The sequence below is a fragment of the Sturnira hondurensis genome, unplaced genomic scaffold, assembly GCF_014824575.4.
Source record: "Sturnira hondurensis isolate 20B ecotype Veracruz unplaced genomic scaffold, ASM1482457v3 Scaffold0001509, whole genome shotgun sequence".
NCBI classification, from domain to species: Eukaryota; Metazoa; Chordata; class Mammalia; order Chiroptera; family Phyllostomidae; genus Sturnira; species Sturnira hondurensis.
Genome location: NW_028074140.1, coordinates 335,549 through 354,478, shown reverse-complemented (window position 1 = coordinate 354,478; position 18,930 = coordinate 335,549). Strand labels below are relative to the sequence as shown.

General features: G+C 44.9%; 1 protein-coding gene and 2 non-coding genes across 3 annotated transcripts in view; all 3 read left to right on the top strand.

The window, feature by feature from the left end:
• ARPC1A (actin related protein 2/3 complex subunit 1A) overlaps positions 1-13,320 on the top strand; it is a 34,020-nt gene extending 20,700 nt beyond the window's left edge. Inside the window, exons 5-10 of the mRNA XM_037028409.1 lie at positions 111-218; positions 2,522-2,734; positions 4,912-4,987; positions 5,204-5,397; positions 11,058-11,148; positions 12,898-13,320. Of these exons, the coding sequence (XP_036884304.1) occupies positions 111-218; positions 2,522-2,734; positions 4,912-4,987; positions 5,204-5,397; positions 11,058-11,148; positions 12,898-12,936 (721 nt within the window). The 3' untranslated portion in view covers positions 12,937-13,320. The remainder of the gene's footprint in view (positions 1-110; positions 219-2,521; positions 2,735-4,911; positions 4,988-5,203; positions 5,398-11,057; positions 11,149-12,897) is intronic.
• Positions 13,321-17,624: 4,304 nt separating this feature from the next.
• LOC118975483 (small Cajal body-specific RNA 17) lies at positions 17,625-17,765 on the top strand. The gene has a single exon (XR_005064075.1).
• An 86-nt stretch (positions 17,766-17,851) lies between these two features.
• Positions 17,852-17,934, top strand: LOC118975482 (small Cajal body-specific RNA 18). Its single transcript, XR_005064072.1, has one exon.
• The last annotated feature ends 996 nt before the right edge of the window (positions 17,935-18,930 follow it).

Genomic DNA, 18,930 nt, shown 5'->3' with positions numbered 1-18,930 from the left:
CCTATTTGTAGGTAAAAAACCTACAAATTTTACTTATTTGACATATTTGTAGGTCATTTGGGGATTGTTTGATTTGTGGATAAACTAAAATGGATTTTCTCCTTTTGTAGGTGGGTAAGCAAGCACATTAAAAAGCCAATTCGCTCCACGGTCCTCAGCTTGGACTGGCATCCCAACAATGTTTTGCTGGCAGCAGGATCATGTGATTTCAAATGCAGGTGGGAACATGAGAATTGAACAGACACACTTATGCTGTTCATTGTTCATCTTTGAACAGATATTTTAAGGTCCTTTTTTGCAAGTACTCTACCAAGCACGATAAGGAACTTAGAAATATGAAAGGAGCCTGTAATCTAGAAGAGGAACTTAAAGCAAATGCATAAATCACTGACATAGAAGTGGACTTGGAAGTTTGGTAGAAGGGAGATGCAAGAGTGGGGACAGGGAGGTTTTCCTTAAGCAAAACATCCGTGGTTTGAGCCCTGGCTGGCGTAGCTCAGTGGATTGAGCTCGGGCCTGCGAACCAGAAGATCGCAGTTCGATTCCCAGTCAGGGCACATGCCTGGGTTGCAGGCCAGTTCCTTGCAGGCCAACTCCCAGCAGGGGACGCACGAAAGGCAACCATACAGTGATGTTTCTCTTCCTCTCTCCTTCCCCTCTAAAGATAAATAAATAAAATCTTAAAAAATAAAATAAAATAAAATAAACATCCATGGTTTGGAGCAGAAGCAGTGTTCTCCTTCTCTCCCGCTCCCTCAACTACAATGTTATTTCTCATTGTATATCCAGGCAGCAGACTCTGTAAATGCCAGTATGAAAATAAGATTAACAACATAGCTGAACAGTATACTGCTGAGCTGTTACTGTGCTGTTCATTTTCAGTTAAAGCTTTTTGTTAGTAGCATGAGGCTAAAAGAAACACAGCCATTTGGCTAAGAGCTTTAAGGATCATAGAAGTAATTGCTTTTTTAAAAGTTATTCTTTATCAACAAGGCTTTTTTTTCCCTTTAGCCAAAAGGAAAGCAAATAAATGCTGCTTCATGTTGACTCTGTGGTGGGTTGGGAGATGGGATGCATCTTCCTTTAATAGGCAGTATGGAGAATATCCAGAAAACCTAGCTAGTGATTTGTATCCATGAATACCCAAGAATTTTTGTTTTGGATTGTTTTTTGTTTTTTAATGTATGAGGCAGTTTGACTGTGGGAAGGGGATTCAGTAGTGTCAAGGCACTTTTTGGAAAAATATTAATTCTTCTACCAAAGAATAAGTGTATCAGAAAAGATACATTAATATTCTCTAGAGTTTTTTTATATCTAAAACTTTTGTTTTTGTCATGTACCCCAAGTCATTCTAGCTTCCTGAGAAGACGGAGCTAAGTGTTAATGATACATACCACCTGGGTCATTTGGCTGTGTCTAAAAATCTGGTTGTGAAAATAGGTTACAATTCCTTTGTTAACAATAATTTCCAGAAATAAACTTTGCCTTGACTTGTGCTCCTTTGGGAATGGGTCAGTTCAATTCACACTCTCAAGTTTGCAGCTGAGAACCACCTGTTCTTTCCTGGACTCAGATGACTGTGCTAGCCACTGTGATGCTGACATAAAGCACAGTGATTCTAAAATGGTCACGTCAGCAAACTTACAGATAGCTCACTGCACCCTTTTCCTCTCTTATGCCCTGACTCTTCCAGAATGGCTGCTGCCATTGTCATTTGGGGGGGAAATATTCTGGATCATTTAGGGAATCTTTAGGTTCAGAAATGTTTGAAGAGAAGCTTTACAAAGTAGATAGAGCAAACAGGAATAAAAGGATAGATTCCTAGCTGTTCTTTATCCCTTTTGCTTCCCACCTCAAGGAATTAGAGAAAGAGACTGGTGAGCAGGCTGTAAAGGAACCACTTCATCTCAGACTACAGCTGCCACAAAGGCTAGACAGTAAGCCTCAGAGCCAAGTGAGCACAGCCCTCTGCCTGACAGCACTAGGGAAAGCCTGCCTGCTCTTCCCTCAGCCTCCTATGGCTTTTTCTTTGGGTGTCCCTTTAAGTGGGTGTATACCATCGGTTTATTGCAGAGTGGCAACTAGTTTCCTTTCTCCTACCATTTGACTGTGTGGGCTTCCTGGACTACTGTGTTGAGAATGATGGTGAAGTAGACAGAAAGGAAAGAATGCTGTGCTCATTTAGCCAGATCTCCCAGGGGAAAGGGAGAGCAGGACAGCACGATCCTCCCCTAGAATGTACACTCCTGGAGGGAAGGGCTTTTTGTATTCATTACTTCTGTGATGCATCATAAGCACTCTGTGAATATACGTTGATTGAGTATGGATTTACCAAACTTGGATTGGCCTGTAGGCAGCCTGGAACCATTCTGTGTCATTAGACGTTTGTGTACCTGAACTTGTCCATCATATTTTGCTGTTTGTATTCTGGGACACCTTATGGCAGCTGCCTGTGGCCTATTTCTATAGACATATATTTTCATTTACTTTTTCAATTCTCTCCCTGCCCCTTAAACTGCAGAGTGTTTTCTGCATACATTAAAGAAGTGGATGAAAAGCCAGCCAGTACACCCTGGGGCAGCAAAATGCCCTTTGGTCAGCTGATGTCAGAGTTTGGTGGCAGTGGCACTGGTGGCTGGGTGCATGGCGTCAGCTTCTCTGCCAGTGGGAGCCGCCTGGCCTGGGTCAGCCACGACAGCACCGTATCTGTTGCTGATGCCTCAAAAAGTGTGCAGTGAGTATTGCCTTTTGTTTTGAGTTAGGAAGTGGGATAGAATCTCTCACTAGCTGGACTAAAGCTGCCCTTCCCTGGGTACTTATGCAGGACATAAGTACCTGCATAAAAATCAAGCATAAAAATCTGACCGAGAATTACAAGGCAGCCTTTAAAGTCACAGACACAGTTAGTTTGTCCCCTCGGGGAAATTTTAAAGAATTAGGTCTCACTTCCAGAAACGAATTCTTAATGGAAATGCTGATAGTGATTTCTTAAATAGATTATGCTTTCTTGCTCTGTGTAGTCACTCTATTAGTTTAGGACTTCATTCAGTAATACCAAAACCATGAAGCCAGTTCCTCTGATAACAGGCTAGAAGAACTGGAATTGTGATGATTCATTGGTACCCACTCAGCCTTAAAGAGAGCATTAGACATCTTGTTAGACATCACAATTCATATTTGTTCACCATATGTTGGAAGAAGAATCTCCTTTCCTCATGCAGCCTTTTCCATTTACAGCCAAAGGTAACCTACTTTTAAAGGTCTCCTGACTTTCCCTGGTTAGGTGGCTCAGCTGGTTAGAACGTCGTCCCATACACCCAAAGGTCGCAGGTTAATCAAGGCACATACTCAGGTTGCAGGTTCAATCCTCTGTCGAGGCACATAGGGAAGGCAACCGACTGATATTTCCTTCTCACATTGATGTCTCTCTCTCTCTCCCCTATCCCCTCTCTCTAAAATTAATAAGCATATCCTCGGTTGAGGATTTTTAAAAAAAGTTTCCTGACTTAACCTATATACTGAGAACCTGTCACATCAGGTGACTCTGGCTCCCTCTGCTGCCCAGTGACAACAAAGTGACACTTAAGAGAAAATATTTTTTCTGAATGGATTGAATTGTATTTTTAAATTTTATGTTTCTTTAAAACACCCCCTCATTATAAATGGCATAGTCTTCTAGAAGCTTTCTATACACATATACTCATACAGCTTTTGATTTTTAACAGGAATGGAATTATGCTATACATTCTGTACAATAATTTGCCTTTTGTCGTTCAATAATGCTTTCATGTTATAGTTATTTAATTTGTATATAATTTATTATAATGTCTAATAAGCTCTTAGCATATGCTTATAGCAAGCCCCTGTCTATCCTTGTATTGATTTATATTTGGTTTTTCTGGTCCTGCAAGTCGGATAAAGTCTTCCATTCTTCCCTTTCTCAAATGTAAATATTTCATATAGTAACAGGCAGGTATGCCACAGTGAGGCCTCAAGACAAGGTATTATGGCAGCTGCCTGTGGCCTATTTCTATATCAGTGGTATATGAGGTAGAGAGGTTGTCTCTTGAGACAGAGTTAGTTTTCAAAATGCATCATCTTTTACATGAAGTTATATGACCCTAATTTATCAACCAGTGTGTTTTCCTGCACATACCTGTGTAACCTTTTGGCAGGGTACTGGAGCAGATTACTAAATTATATACTTAGTGCTTGTATAAGTTTGCATGTTTGTACATACATACACCTCTTGTATGCACATTCCTGGCTGGCTAAGACTTTGTCTTGTTCATCAGTAGTCCTACTTCTTAACCAGTACCTGGTGGAGCAAAGAGAATAGCCATTCATAACCGTTTGTGATCCCAGCCCTGTCAACCCACAGTGAGCACAGGCAAGGATAAAATAGTAGAATAAGGCATTCAGTCATGAGTGACAGTGAGAACTTTAGGAGGTCAGTTAAAGGAGAAGCCATTTTAGTCTGATGTGGCCCAGGAAAGCTTCATGGAGGTGATCAAATCAGAGCTGAGCTTCAGAGACTGGGGTAGACTTTGGATAAGTAAGAGGAGCAGAGACAGCATGTGGTAAAGGGGTGTGGAGGCAGAGATGAGATAGAACAAGGGCCTGCGGGGTCCAAGCTGTAGACGAGTTTGTTGTGATTTGGGGGGCGTTAGAGAGGAGTGAAGCATAGGCTAAAGATAAAAAAAGCAGAAGGCCTCAGTTCCTGCAGGTTACCTCAGGGCCATCTCATGCCTGAGATTCCTGAAAGACCAGGACATGGGGCTCCTTTTAAACATAAATAGTTGTTTATACTGCTGATGTTCCTATGAGAATGGGCCCTTTGTCATCTTCTGTTCCTATAAAGAAACTGAATGGTTTGTTCTATCTCCATTTAACAAGTGTTCTTGTGTTCAGGGTCTCAACTCTGAAAACAGAGTTCCTGCCCCTCCTGAGTGTGTCCTTTGTCTCAGAGAATAGCGTCGTAGCTGCTGTAAGTATTTCTCTTCATCTTTCCTTGTAATACACTGTATATAATTCTCCAGAACAGGAGTGATGTGTTCTCTAGCACTAGCACAAAGTGGAATGGCCTCTTAGAAGAAACAGCTAGCTTTTAGGAGTAAGAGATGGCTGTGGTGGTGAAAGTTCTGCTGAGGGGTTGGTAGGTAGGCAGTGTACTCTCCAGAGACTGATTAATATCTTGTTTCAGGGCCATGACTGCTGCCCAATGCTCTTTAACTACGATGACCGTGGCTGCTTGACTTTCGTCTCCAAGCTAGATATTCCAAAACAGAGCATCCAGCGCAACATGTCTGCCATGGAACGCTTCCGCAACATGGACAAGAGGGCCACAACCGAGGACCGCAATACAGCCTTGGAGACGCTGCACCAGAATAGCATCACGTAGGTGCCACCCAGCCGCTACCTGGGGCCCCGTGGGCTGGGATCTGATTTCCTGGATGTCACCTGTAATCAGGGCCCTGGCCATCTGGAAAGAAGTGTTTAGGTGACCAAGATGCCCTTCTTTTCCTGTTTTCTGACTGGGTCTCTATGAGAGTTCTGTAATCTGCATGCCCAGACATCCCTTTAGGAATGAGAGCAAGAAGTTTGTAGCTTTCCAACTTTAGGCTCTTTATTTTCAACTCATGATAGGGAGTGAACTACACCCACCCAGTCATTCTGTCCTTCAAGATGCAGACAGGACAAGGCATCCCACTGGAGGAGTGTGAGCTGGTGTGGACTGTCAGTGCAGTCTCTTCCTAGAGCTTGCTTTCTCAGAAACTTGATTGAGAATAAAAGGACTCTAATGAACAAAATAGAAACAGACTCACAGATACAAAGAGTAGACTAAGAAGCAAGGGGGGTTGAGGGGCTGGGTGAAAAAGGTGAAGGGATTAAGCCACAAAAAATAAACCCATAGCCCTGGCTGGTGTAGCTCAGTGGATTGAGCACAGGCCTGTGAACCAAAGGATCTCGGTTCAATTCCCAGTCAGGGCACATGCCTGGGTTGCAGGCTACTTCCCAGCAGGGGATACATGAGAGGCAACCATACATTGATATTTCTCTCCCTCTCTCCTTCCCTTCCCCTCTAAAGATAAATAAATAAAACCTTAAAAAAAAATAACCTCATAGACACAGACAGCAGCATGGTAACTGCCAGAGGGAAAGGGGAGTGGGAGGTGGTGGAAGAGAATGCAGAGGGGGATAAATAGTGAAGGAAGGAAACTTGTCTTTGGATGGTGAACATACAATACAATATAATAGTGTATTATAAAATTGTACACTTGAAACCTATATAACTTTATTAACCAGTGTCACCCCAGTAAATTCAGTAAAAATTTTTCATTCAAATGTCACATTCCTCTGGTAGTGAAAATGACAGAAAAGTTAGTTACATCCTGTTTGACAAGATAATTCTAGCTACCATTTCAACCATGAATTTTAAGTAATGTATACAAGTAAGAAGATTTTTTGAATTAACGAAACAGAATTCCTTAGCGTCATTATGACAAGTTGAAGAGTTTCTTATTTTTCATCAGGGACATGTGGTTATATAAGACAGTAGGACTGTGTTTTGTCCAAAAAGCTTAATTTTTTAAAACCTACTCAGGAAATGCAATATATTCTTTTATTCATATTTTATTTATGTATTTTTAAACAGAGTGGAAAGGAGGAAAAGAGGGAGAGAAACATCAATGTATAATTGGTTGCCTCTCATACACCCCCAGCTGTGGACCTGGCCTGCAACCCAGGCATGTGCCCTGACTGGGAATTGAACCAGTGATATTTTGGTTCACAGACCAGCATGGTACCATAAGATAGTCTCTTTTTGACTATACCTTTTATATTGAGAGACTTTTTTATTTTTATTTTTATTTTTTAAAATATTTTATTTATTTATCTTTTTAGAGGGGAAGGGAAGGAGAGAGGAAAGAAACATCAATGTATGGTTGCTTCTCGTGCATCCCCTGCAGGGAACTGGCCCCTGCCAGAAACTGACCTGCAACCCAAGCATGTGCCCTGACTGGGAATTGAACCGCGATCGTCTGGTTTGCAGGCCCGCGCTCAATCCACTGAGCTACACCAACCAGGGCTTGAGAGACTTTTTTAAAATATATTTTATTGATTATGCCATTATAGTTGTCTCATTCCCCCCTTCACTCCCCTCCCCCACCATTCCCCCCCTTTCATTCATGTCCATGTGTCACAAGTTCTGTAGGTTCTGTATTTCCCATAGTATTCTTGCCCTCCCCACTGTCTATTTTCTACCTACCTTCTATGCTACTTATTCTCTGCACCTTCTCCCCGCTTCTCCTCCTCCCACTCCCCTGTTGCTAACCCTCCATGTGTTCTTCATTTCTGTGTTTCCACTCCCAATCTAGCTGTCCTCTTAGTTTGCTTTTGTTTTAGGTGTGGTTGTTAATAACTGTGAGTTTGCTGTCCTTTCACTGTCCATATTTTTTATCTTCTTTTTCTTATATAAGTCCCTTTAGCATTTCATATAATAAGGGCTTGGTGATGAAAAACTCCTTGAATTTGACCTTATCTGAGAAGCACTTTATCTGTCCTTCCATTCTAAATGAAAGCTTTGCTGGATAGAGCAATCTTGGCTGTAGGTCTTTGGATTTCATGACTTGGAATTCTTCTTTCCAGTCCCTTCTTGCCTGTAAGGTCTCTTTTGAGAAATCCGCTGACAGTCTGATGGGGACTCCTTTGTAGGTGACTGTCCCCTTATCTCTTGATGCTTCTAGGATTCTCTCCTTCATTTTAATCTTGGCTAATGTAATTCTGATGTGGCTTGGTGTGTTCCTTCTTGGGTCTAACTTCTTTGGGACTCTCTGAGCTTCCTGGATTGCCTGGAATTCTATTTCCTTTGCCAGACTGGGGAAGTTCTCCTTTATTATTTGTTCAAATAAGTTTTTCACTCGTGGCTGTTTCTCTTCCCCTTCTGGCACCCCTAAAATTCAGATGTTGGAATGTTTAAAGATGTCCTGGAGGTTCCTAAGCCTCTCATTTTTTTTGAATTCTTGTTTCTTCATTATTTTCTGTTTGGTCATTTTTTTCTTCCTTCTGGTCCACTCCCGTGATTTAAGTCCCAGTTTTGTTTCCATCACTATAGGTTTCCTGTGCATTTTCCCTTCATGTCAACTAGTTTAGCCTTTATTTGTTCCTCTAATTTGTGGCTAAAATCAACCAATTCTGTGAGCATCCTGATCACCAGTATTTTGAACTGTGCATCTGAAAGGTTGGCTATTTCTTGGTCACTTGGAATTATAGGCTCTGGTGCTTTGAGCTGTTCTTGAGTCATAATGCTTGGTCTGTTTGCACCTGTTATGTTTGCGGAGCAGAGCTTTAGGTGTTCACCAGGGCAGGGGGACCCTGGTCGCTGGGTTGTGACGCTGTATGTGGGCGCAGGGTCAGAGATGGGGGGAAAAATGGCGCTTTGCTCTGGTCTGCTCTCAGATTTCTGTCCCCTCTGTGCCTTCCCACAAGCAAATTGGGCCCCTCTGGTGCCGGTTCCCAGGTGGGTGGGCCCATGTACTCTCCAGGACCCTGTGGGTCTCTCCAATGAACTCTCTGTGAGCCTGGGAGCCTCTCCCGGTCCCTCAACCCTGAGAAAGTCTTTCCAGTTGGTGCTTTGAGGCTCTAATTCTTTTCCCTGGGGCCCTAGCCTGAGCGGTCTGTCTTACTGTTCGCTCCTTCACTTGGTTTATCTGCGCTCAAATGTGTGACCACAGTCAGCCAGCTGCCCTGAACCCTCACTGGGTCTGCCCCTCACCACCCCACGCCTGGGATCCACCAACTGCCTCCGCTCCTGGGTCGGTCTGACCAAACGATCTTTCCAGCCTGACCCTGCACTGCCACTGACTCCGCCCCTCTTACCGGTCTGGCTGAATGGTTTGTTGTTGTCGGATTTCCGTACAGTTCAATTTTCACTGTTTTGGCTGCATTTTTGTTACTAAAACTTCGCTGTCTTTAAATTTAGTTGTGGGAGGGGGCACGGTGTTTCCACCTACGCCTCCATCTTGGCCAGAAGTTTCAGCTTAAACATAACTTCTTGGGGATGGTGCCCGACTCCTGCGTGGTGGGAGTGGCCATGGGTGCTGCCGTGGCAGGAGACCCCGCTCTATATTGAGAGACTTTCAATGTGGTGATGATGGCAGGAAGAATAATGGGAACCTCTAGACTTTCTCTTTGAGAGAATTATCAATTCAGGTTGTGCTTTTCATCATGTTCAGTGGAAGGGACCACTGGAACTAAATTAGGCTGAAAATGTCTGTGCCCTACTGAAAAGTAGCAGCTTGAAGAAATAGCAAAACTTTCTTCATACTTTCAAGCTTCTCTCTCTCAAATGACTTTCAAAGTTCTTTCTTGTGAATTTTTCTTAAACTCCTCTGCAGATTGTGTATCAGAAAGGAAACAGCTCTCATTGCCACTCTGATACATTTAGGTTAAAAATAAACTGATAGACCCTTGCAGATTGACATATTTACTTCTATTTGCAGATACTGAGTCCTCTTTGCCCTAGAGCAGGTTAGCAAGCTTTTTCTGTAAAGAACCAGATAGTATTTTAGGCTTTTTGGAGCTATACAGTCTCCATTATAACTACTCAACTCTTTCAGTGTGGTACAAAGGCTGTTATGGACAATGTGTAAATAAATGAGCATGGCTGTATTTCAGTAAAACGCTATGGACCTGAAATTTGAATTTCACATAATATTCACATGTCATGAAATAATATTTTTTCCAGTCATTTAAAATTGTAAAATCCATTCTTAACCTCACAGGTTGTACAGAAACAGATGGTATGTGCCCTTTGCCATCCCTTCCTAGAGGGAATGTTCTAGGCGTTTAAGAGGAGAAAAAGAAATAATTGTCTGAGCTATAGAACTGATTTTCTTGAAAGTCTTTCAGATAACTAGGCTGAGACAAATTGTTTCATTTATCTGTTCTTCTGCTTTGCCTGGTTGGAATTTTACGGCTTGTCTGACTGTTGCTAACATTTATGATGATTAATTTCAGATGTAAGGAGAACTGTTGGCTTATTTGCCCTGACTGCTGGAGAGTGATTTGGGAGTTTCTGTTTGACACCAATTGGATTTTGGTTGTAGTTCATCCTGCCTCTACAATTTTTTTTAATTGGTTTCCATTTCAGTTATGGCTGTGGTCCTGCCCCGACCCTGCTCCTGGGCAGTTTGCATGCTCTGGAATGTCTTTTCTCCATGTCACTAATTAATGCAGGTTCCTAACTTTACCCTCATTTCAGTCTTTTCTGGGTACCTGGCAATAAAATGCACTTGTGTATTTCCTTTCTTTTTCCCCCACTGGTTGTCAAATGATCTTTAAATATTTTCCTTTGTAGTTCTTAACTAGCCGGGCATTCCACTGCAACATGTTGATATCATCTGTGATGTCATGAGGGTGGCAACCATCAGCATTCCAGCCCACAGCCTGGGCAGTCCCCAGGATCTCTGTAATGGTTCCACAGAGTTCTCTGGCTAAAGATTGGTGCCGCATCTGTCAGGCAGTGTTAACAGTCTCATCAGTAGCGGTTTCTATTGCGCTTAATGGGTGTTTTTTTTTTTGCCTCTTTCTGTCCTGTGGTGGTTCTTTGAAGGTTTTGATGATCAGGGCACAGTCAGAAGGCACCACCTCAACCTGGACCTGTCTGTTCCAAATGGTCAGTTTCACTGTAATCTTTAGAGCCTTCTAATCACTGGTTGCTTTGATGATGTCATCACTAGCCTTTTTTGGAGACACGCCCAGGGGGGTGATGTTGGGGCCAGGACAGATGTGGCACCAACTTCCTTGCCTCATGTATACAACTTTGATTTCATTGGGATCAAACTTCAGTGGCACAGCGGAGGCGTGCACCTACGCCTCTTCCAAGCCAAAAGCCATATGTGTATTTTCTAAGTCAGATTGCTACAGCCTAATATTAATAGAAACTTGGTATTCAGGAGTTAATAGACAGTTTCCTTAAAATGCCTTTACACTATTATGAGGGCTGTGGCTCAGTTCTACCACATATCCTACAATCTCTTATTTTTGCCTTTTTTCAGTCAAGTATCTATTTATGAAGTGGACAAGCAAGATTGTCGCAAGTTTTGCACTACTGGCATCGATGGAGCCATGACTATTTGGGATTTCAAGGTATTTTCTGCCTTTCACAACAAATCTTGTTTGTGTTAAAACTCTTCCTGTGAGGAAAATGTATTTCATTTCTTGAAACAAAATATCAAAGCCAATACAAATCATAAATGTAGGACATTAGACTATAGTTGTCTTTAAAAACCTAAAAGTCATTAGCAGAAGGAAACCACACTTTTCCAATGAGATAGAATACATACTCCTTCCTAGATGGTCATCTATTCATGGAGGAGGTATTGGGTGCTGTTTCTATAGCAGGCCCAGTGTTGGGCACCAGTCTGAGTTGCATTATATAGATATATTTTCATGCAATGAAAATATATTACACTAATAATCTAATAAATATTCACCCAATGCCCTTCTGTGTGTGAGGCATGGTGCTAGGCATTGAGGATATTGAGATAAAGGAGTCCCTGAGGGGCAGTTGTCTGGTAGGAGAGAGAGGAAGGTGAAAGGATTGGGTGGAGCTCTGGCAGAGAATCCAGTGCCTCTCTTTTCACTTTGAGGAATTTAGAAGGATACATAGGCTGCCAGTGCTGCAGGGAAATGCCGCACCTCTAGATGCAGTGGGATTTCAGGACACATGGTTGGGGAGAAAGGGGGTGCACAAGCATTCTAAGCTGCAAGAACAGCCTGTGCGGATCAGGCCCAGAGCTCAGTGTTCGCACACTGCATTCAAGACACTGCCAGGGTTTTGGACTGTGGTGTGAGTCCTACAGAAGCAGAAGGTGGAACTAGAAAAAAAGAGCTGTGGCATGGTCAGGGAGAGGAAGCTGGGCTTTGTTTGCAGACAGCTAGGAGCTGTTCCAGAGCCAAAGTAAAAGCACCCAGCTGTAAGGCATGAGTGGCTTAGGCAACCAAGGGCTCCAGGCAGAGCTGTTGAGTCCAGTAAACAAGTGATGAGGATATGAACTGCAGCTGTGGCAGGGGTTGTGGCCAGGAAGCTCGGAACTGGAGAGAGATTTAGGAGGCCTAATAGAAGGGGGTAGTGATAAATCCGGGAGGACTCTGTATGCTCCAGCTTTACAGAATTTTTCTGTTATGCATTTCCATGATGTTTTATATTTTTCCCCCTCCTTGGGTCAAATATATAGTATGGGAAAGCTTCCAGAATATTCTGGAGAAACAAACAAAACAAACTGCCTTTCTCTAAAAGTCTTTCCACCCCCCTTTTACCTTCATATGCTTTAAGCCCTAGGCATCGTGGCTCCCATGTAGTTCCCACCACCTGGGTGGGTACAGCTCTGCCCTTTATTGTTTGATCCCTCAGGCCATGTCCTTTTCTCTTTTGATGAATTTGTGTAAGCTAGCAAGTCCCAGTGCAGTTTTCTCTTCAGTCCATCCTCCTTTGGGCACCTGCTATCTTGTGCAGCCCACTGGCTGCTGTGTGGCCTAGAGAAACACAGAAGCCCCTGCCATTAGGGCATATAGAGTATGGTGAACAGGCAAGGGGTGTGTGCACAGATGGCCCTGATCATTAAAAGCCAATGACATAGATAAGGAGGTGTGTGTCCCAGGAACACAGAGGAGTGTGCCCAGAGCCCATGGGCTAGGGTGGTGGGGACAGGGAATGTAGCCTGGAACAGCCACAGTCCTAGAGAATCTCTGCTGGACAGAGTCCTGGGGTGGGGAGGGGGTCAAGGAGCCTGCACCTCAGCTGAGGAGAGGAGGGGGAGTGGTATGGCACCATGGGGAAAATGCCAGGATGGACAACCCTCAGTAACCATTAGTGTTCTTCCTGCCATTTTCAAGACCTTAGAGTCTTCCATCCAGGGCCTTCGGATAATGTGAAGCTGAGGGAGCCTCCCAGATTCAGCATGACAAACTGACGAACTGCCCACGGCAGCTCCACCATTTGCATGATGGTGAGGAGAGCCAGCCACAAGGAAACACTGAAGACACATATCTCGCAAATGTTGTTTGTGTGTGGTTTTGTTTGAATATAATTGGTGAAAGTGTTGGTTTTTTAAGCGCAGTGACTGGGTTTTGTTTGTTTTTTGGGTTTTTTGTCCGTTTATTTTTGGGTTTTTTGTTTTTGGTTTTTTTTTGCTATTTCATTCCATTTTTGACCAAAGTTTCTCTTTTAGTAGTTTATTATGGAAAATTGTCACACTAACTTAAAAGGTGGAGAGATATGTAAATTGATAAAAAAATGAAATAAAAATACTGAATGTGTTTTGGTTTTGTTTCCTTATATTTGTTTTTAGTGGAAAAACTGGGCTAGCTCTTCTTTAGACTAGTTTTTTAGATAAAGTCTTAGATTATTAGTTTCTTAAATTGAATTCAAGTGTTTTTTCTTCAACCAAAAGAACAATTTATTGAATGCTATCTTCGGCATTGCAGTACTTTTGCAAAGTAGATGTACTGTCCCCACATTGCACACAAGGCCCACTGCCATTAAACAGCCAGGCCCAAATGGGAGCCTACTCAGAGACCCTGTGGTCTGGGCCCTGGGCCCACAGCAGGGGCAACCACAGAAATAGGCACCTCTAGGCGCACACTGGGAGGAGGGAGTGTGCAGTAGGAAGAGGAAAGGAACACTTTATCATTTTGGTTTAGTGATTACTGTGCCCAAGCTAGGTTATCTTCATCATAATTAAACATGGAGTTTGACATTCCAAGGCTGAGGCTCTTGAGAGATGAAAATATAAATGAATAACAAAGTAAACTAATACAGAGTTGCCTCAGGCATGGCCATATTCTTGACCTCACTGGCCCAGGAGAAGTAGAGCAGTGAATGAAACCCAACTCTAGTTTTAGGACACTGGTAACAGTGTTTCTCAGAGGACGTCATGATATTCTCTGAAGAGTTATGCTGCCCTTTTGGTGACTCGTGGACACATTACTTACTCCTCTCCAGGAGAAAATCCAGAGCTCCTGAGGTGCCAGCTCGGTGGGCCTGCCTCTCCTGTTTGCTGTCATGTTCTCTCTGGAACTGATGGCAGGAGCTCCTTCGCATATACGTGTTTGCCCCTGTGCACCAGCAAGGCTGTCCTCACAGAGAGAGGAAAGACACAGGCAGGCCAAAATTACAAATTAGCAGGCCCAGGGGTTCTTAGAGAAACATTGTATTCCATGAAAGAAACAGCCCGCAACAAAAAATATAATTTATGAACTTTGTTGGCAAGAACTTTATAGCCACAGAGTAGTCTTTTTCTTTTTGGAAACCTGAGTCATTTCTCAGCCATGGGAGGGCTCCGCTCCCATCACAATCATGGCAGCTAGGGTCTTAAAATTGTGGAAGCTCCCTCCTCTCACCCTACCTTTGAGACTCAGGCCAGGCCTGGGTCCACAATGACTGCCCATCTGGAGGGCTTCCAGGTGACCACCAAAGTCCTTTGATTCAAAGCTGTGGGATTTCATGTCAAATTATAGTTCTGCCAAGTTGTGTAACCTTGAGCAATCATTAACATCTCTGAACCTCAGCCTCCCTACCCATAAAATGGTGATACAGGATTAGTAATTCCCATTAGATAGCACAGCTGGGGTTTGCAATTGGCCTGGAGACCCTTAGTAGGCCTGGGAACAGTGTATGAAGGATTTTGCTAAAAAAAAAAAGAAAGAGCCCTGGCTGGTGTAGCTCAGTGGATTGAGCGCAGGCCTGTGAACCAGAGTATCGAGGTTCGATTCCCAGTCAGGGCACATGCCTGGGTTGCAGGCCAGTTCCCAAACAGGGGACTCACGAGAGGCAACCATACATTGATATTTCTCTCCTTCTCTCCTCCCTTCCTCTCTAAAGATAAATAAATAAAATCTTTAAAAAAAAAAAGGAATAGTTCATTCAGAATACTATGCTTAGAAAACTGGGGACCTCAGAACCAAATTGTTCAGGCATAACTCTTCAGTTTGCCCAAGAGCCATCACCAGTGGAGTAGTTCCCATGTGCCCCAACTCTGGAGGCAATGATGTGAAGTCCCAGGGTTCTCCCAGGTGTGTGAAAGCTACCCCATGTGGAATAGTCAGTACAGATCAGTATATGAATCATAAGGTTACGTTATTTAAATTATTGTCAGTGCATAATTTATATGAAGTGTGGTAGGTAGAATAATCCCTCCCCCCAAAGATGTCCAGGTCCTAATTCCCAGAACCTGTGAACTTTTCACATGGGATTAAATTAAAGATGTGATGGGGAGAGTATCCTGGGTGATCCAGGGGGGCCAAGATGATCACAAGGACCCTTACAAGAGGGAGGCAGGAGGGTCAGAGATGAAATGATGGAATCGTAGGTTGGAGGGCCATAAGGCCACAGATCCAAGGAATGCAGGGTGCGTGTGTATAAGCTGGGAAAGGCACCTAAACAACCTCTCCTCTGTCACCTCCAGAGGGAATGCCACCTGCCCGCTGAGGCGGGTTGTGGACTTCTAACCACAGCGTAAGAATCCATTTGTGTCACTCACAGCATCCCCGTTTGTAGCAATCATTACAGCAGCAATCAGAAACTAATATACCAGGTCAGCCCAGAGAAGGAAGAATGATCTGGAGCAGTGTTTTTCACATTGACAGAGCCCATTAGTGATTGTAAAAATCAATTTAGTAGGTCATGATGCATTTTTTAAATGGAACAAGAAAATAACAAATTGTGTATTACATGTAGTAAGAAAGTATTGTTTCACAATACTTATGTTTCAGATACAGACAAAGGTTTGTACTAGGTCACAATATATATCACTGTGGTCCTGAGCAAAAACAGTGTGAAAACCACTGAGGGAGACAGAGTCAGTCACCTGATGGGGTTCATGAGGAAGGGCGCTTGGACCATACCTTGATGTGTCACTGCAAGAGGAGCTAAGTATGCCAGGCACCAAGGTAAGCAACTGATAGGCTTTAACTGCTCACAACAGCCTTGTAGTGTTGGAACTGCTACTGCCACATATTAAAGATGACAAAACTCAAGTCCAGAGGGAGAGTGACAGCCCATGTTGGAACCATGACAATCTCAAGGGCCCCAGCCATAAATGGTAAGCATGCACCCGACTGGGCGAGGGCAGGGAGTGGAGCTACAGCAGTGACCAAGCTGTTCACCCATGCTCAGGAGCATGAAGGATATCACCGGCACCAATGGGAGAGGACCCCTCCCATGATGCCCTGTGCAGTTTCATCATAGACCTGCATTTCTCAATTGAATTCCACATAAAACCGTGTGGCTTGGGAGCAGGTGTGCTGCAACAGGGTGCCGGCCCCCAGCAGAAGGCCTGCCCCTGGAGCCAGGGCCAGGGGTGTGGAATGCTGAATGTGTTCTGAGGCTCAGCCCTGGTGGACATCTGCCCTCCCAGGCTTCGGGCACCTCACCCACATGTGTGGCCTGGGGGAGGAGGCACAGGGTTTTCCCTCATCCCTTCTGCTCACAGGGATCAGGAGGCAATCCCTTTATCTCAGAGACAGAGACCCATGGTCCACATCAGGGGTGGACACGCATTGAGACAGGAGAAGAACATGCTGGGCTCTTCTGGGAAAGGTTGGTTTTGTCCCTGGTGTCCCACTTCCTTGGCCATCCCACCGTGTCCTGAGCCCAGAGGTCTAGGGCATGGCTGCCCTAATGTGACAAGAGGTAGTAAGGCCAGTGCAGTGAGGAGGAAGGAGCAGAAAGTCCAAGAACCCTGATGACCTGGAGACATTGCCCCAGCCCCCAACTGGCTGCCCTCCGAGTCAGCCAGCCCCGAAGCCTGGGTGTGTAGCTGCATTCCTTAAACACCTGAGTAGGCCAGAGAGGACGGGGAGTACAGCCTCTTCTCCCCAGGGCACCCCGGGGGAAGGCAGCTTCCAGGAAGTAACAGAAAGCTCTGGCCTTGTTCTCAGAACTCTAAATGAAATTCTTCTACCCCCAGATCCCCCTCACCTAAGAAGTGGCTTCACTTCTTAGGCTTAGAAAACTCTATCCCCCAGCAGAGCCATTTCAAACAACATGCCTGCCACTTCCTAGTGAGCTGTGCTCTCCCACCCACTGGTCCTCCCTCCCACAGAGACCACAGGCCTGTGAGGGGGCAGCAGTGCTTGCTATGAGTCAGCCTCACAGATGCAGAAACCAAGGCACGGAAGGGAAGTTACTTGCCTGAAGTTACACTACAGATGAAGTGGCAGAGCCAGGATGGGGTTCAGTCTTCTAACACCACTTGTTTGTTCATGCACTCAGTCACTCTGTAGACACGAACTGAGTGCTTCCCGTGTGCTGGGTGCCGTTCTAGGCACTCAGGAGAGCAGACTGAGCAACACAAACATGGTTTCTGCTCACACTAAGCTTCTGAGTCGTCCTGTCATCCAGTCAGGCTGCCTCTGATCACTTTTCACAATGAGGAAAAGGGAGTCCAAGTATGCATATTTGTCAGGATGCTTTTAGTGATGAATAACAGGAAAACTCAACTCAAACCACCTTAAAAAACAGACTCCTGAGCAGACAAAGGACCCAGGGCCAGCGGCTCTGCCATCGGTGGGTGGCAGAGTATGGGCGGGGAGGGGGGTGTAGGGGGGATGCTGTAGGGGAGCCCTGGGTCTGGTTGCACCCCCCAGGATGAGCCTGCAGTATTTTCCTTATATGATTGGGCCCTGTGGCTGGCAGCATTGCTTGCCCGGAGCCTAAAAGGATTATGAGCCCACATCTGGTGAAGTGGGGCCAGGGAACCGGGGGGCGGGGAGATGAGATGAGGAGCAAGGGTTTAGGCTAGAGATGGGGGACATTTAGGGAGGCCTCTTCCGCTGTCACTGTGAGCCCTGGTCGATGATGATGAGACCACTGTGCAATCTGACTTCTGGAAACCAGGTGATGGAGTGTGTTCTGAGAACAGACTGAGACCGAAAAAAAACCCAAAAACCAGACTCCTTATTAGCTCATGTATCTGAAACCTCCAAATGGAGCAGGTTGGCTCAGGTGGACCAGAGGTTGACCAGGGTTCTGACCCTTTCTCTGGGATTCTCTCCATCTGAGCTTTAACTGGGTCATCTGGCTTCCTTTGTGGCTGTTCCACTCTTGTGTTCAGATTCATGCAGCTCACCCAGAGGGGGTTTCTTTCCCCTCTGTCATATTCCAAAGTCCTGGCCTTTGCTTTGATCTGGCCGTCTGAGGTCACAAGTTCAGGGCAGGGGACACCAGGAGCTGAATGGGCTAGACCACTCAGTGCCCACACACCACAGGTGGGTGTCAGCCCCACCTGGGGTAATGTCCTGGGCAAATACAAAGCTGTGGAGGTGTGGAATGAAAGCCAGAGGTGCCACAGGTGCCCCATGGCTGTCCCCTCATAACTGCCTTTGTCCCCATGGGAAGGGGGTTGCTGGTACAGACCATCTGAAACTTTTTTCTGGTGAGACTAAAAAAGTCTTTTTTCTGCCATCACCAGGATTTGACAAGGTTACATGGGGAGCCCTGGTAACTGCCCCTCAGTGTTTCCTCAGAGCCAGGAAGGCTCGGGATCTTACAAATCTTAGCTAAAGTTTAGTGAACACTTTGCTTGCTACCAGAAGTGCTCCGTGTTTAGAGACATTTAATCCTGCAGGAGTGGAATTCAATGAAATAGGAGCTGGGGCTGGTGAGCACAGGATGCGAGTCCAGTGGACACCTCTAATGCGGAAGGGGTCTGGGTGAATGTGAGCTAAGATGCTCAGCCACACCTGAAGGATAACTGAAGTAGGTCAAGTGGGAAGAGGGTGGAAAAGCGTTCTAGGCAGTAAGAACAGTACCTGTCAAAGCCCCTAGATCTGGACCTCCAGAGACCATGGAGATCCCACACCCCAACCTACCCCTTGGTGCTGCTTGCTGCCTGGCTTTCTTTGAGTGAAATGAGTCAATCCTAGGGA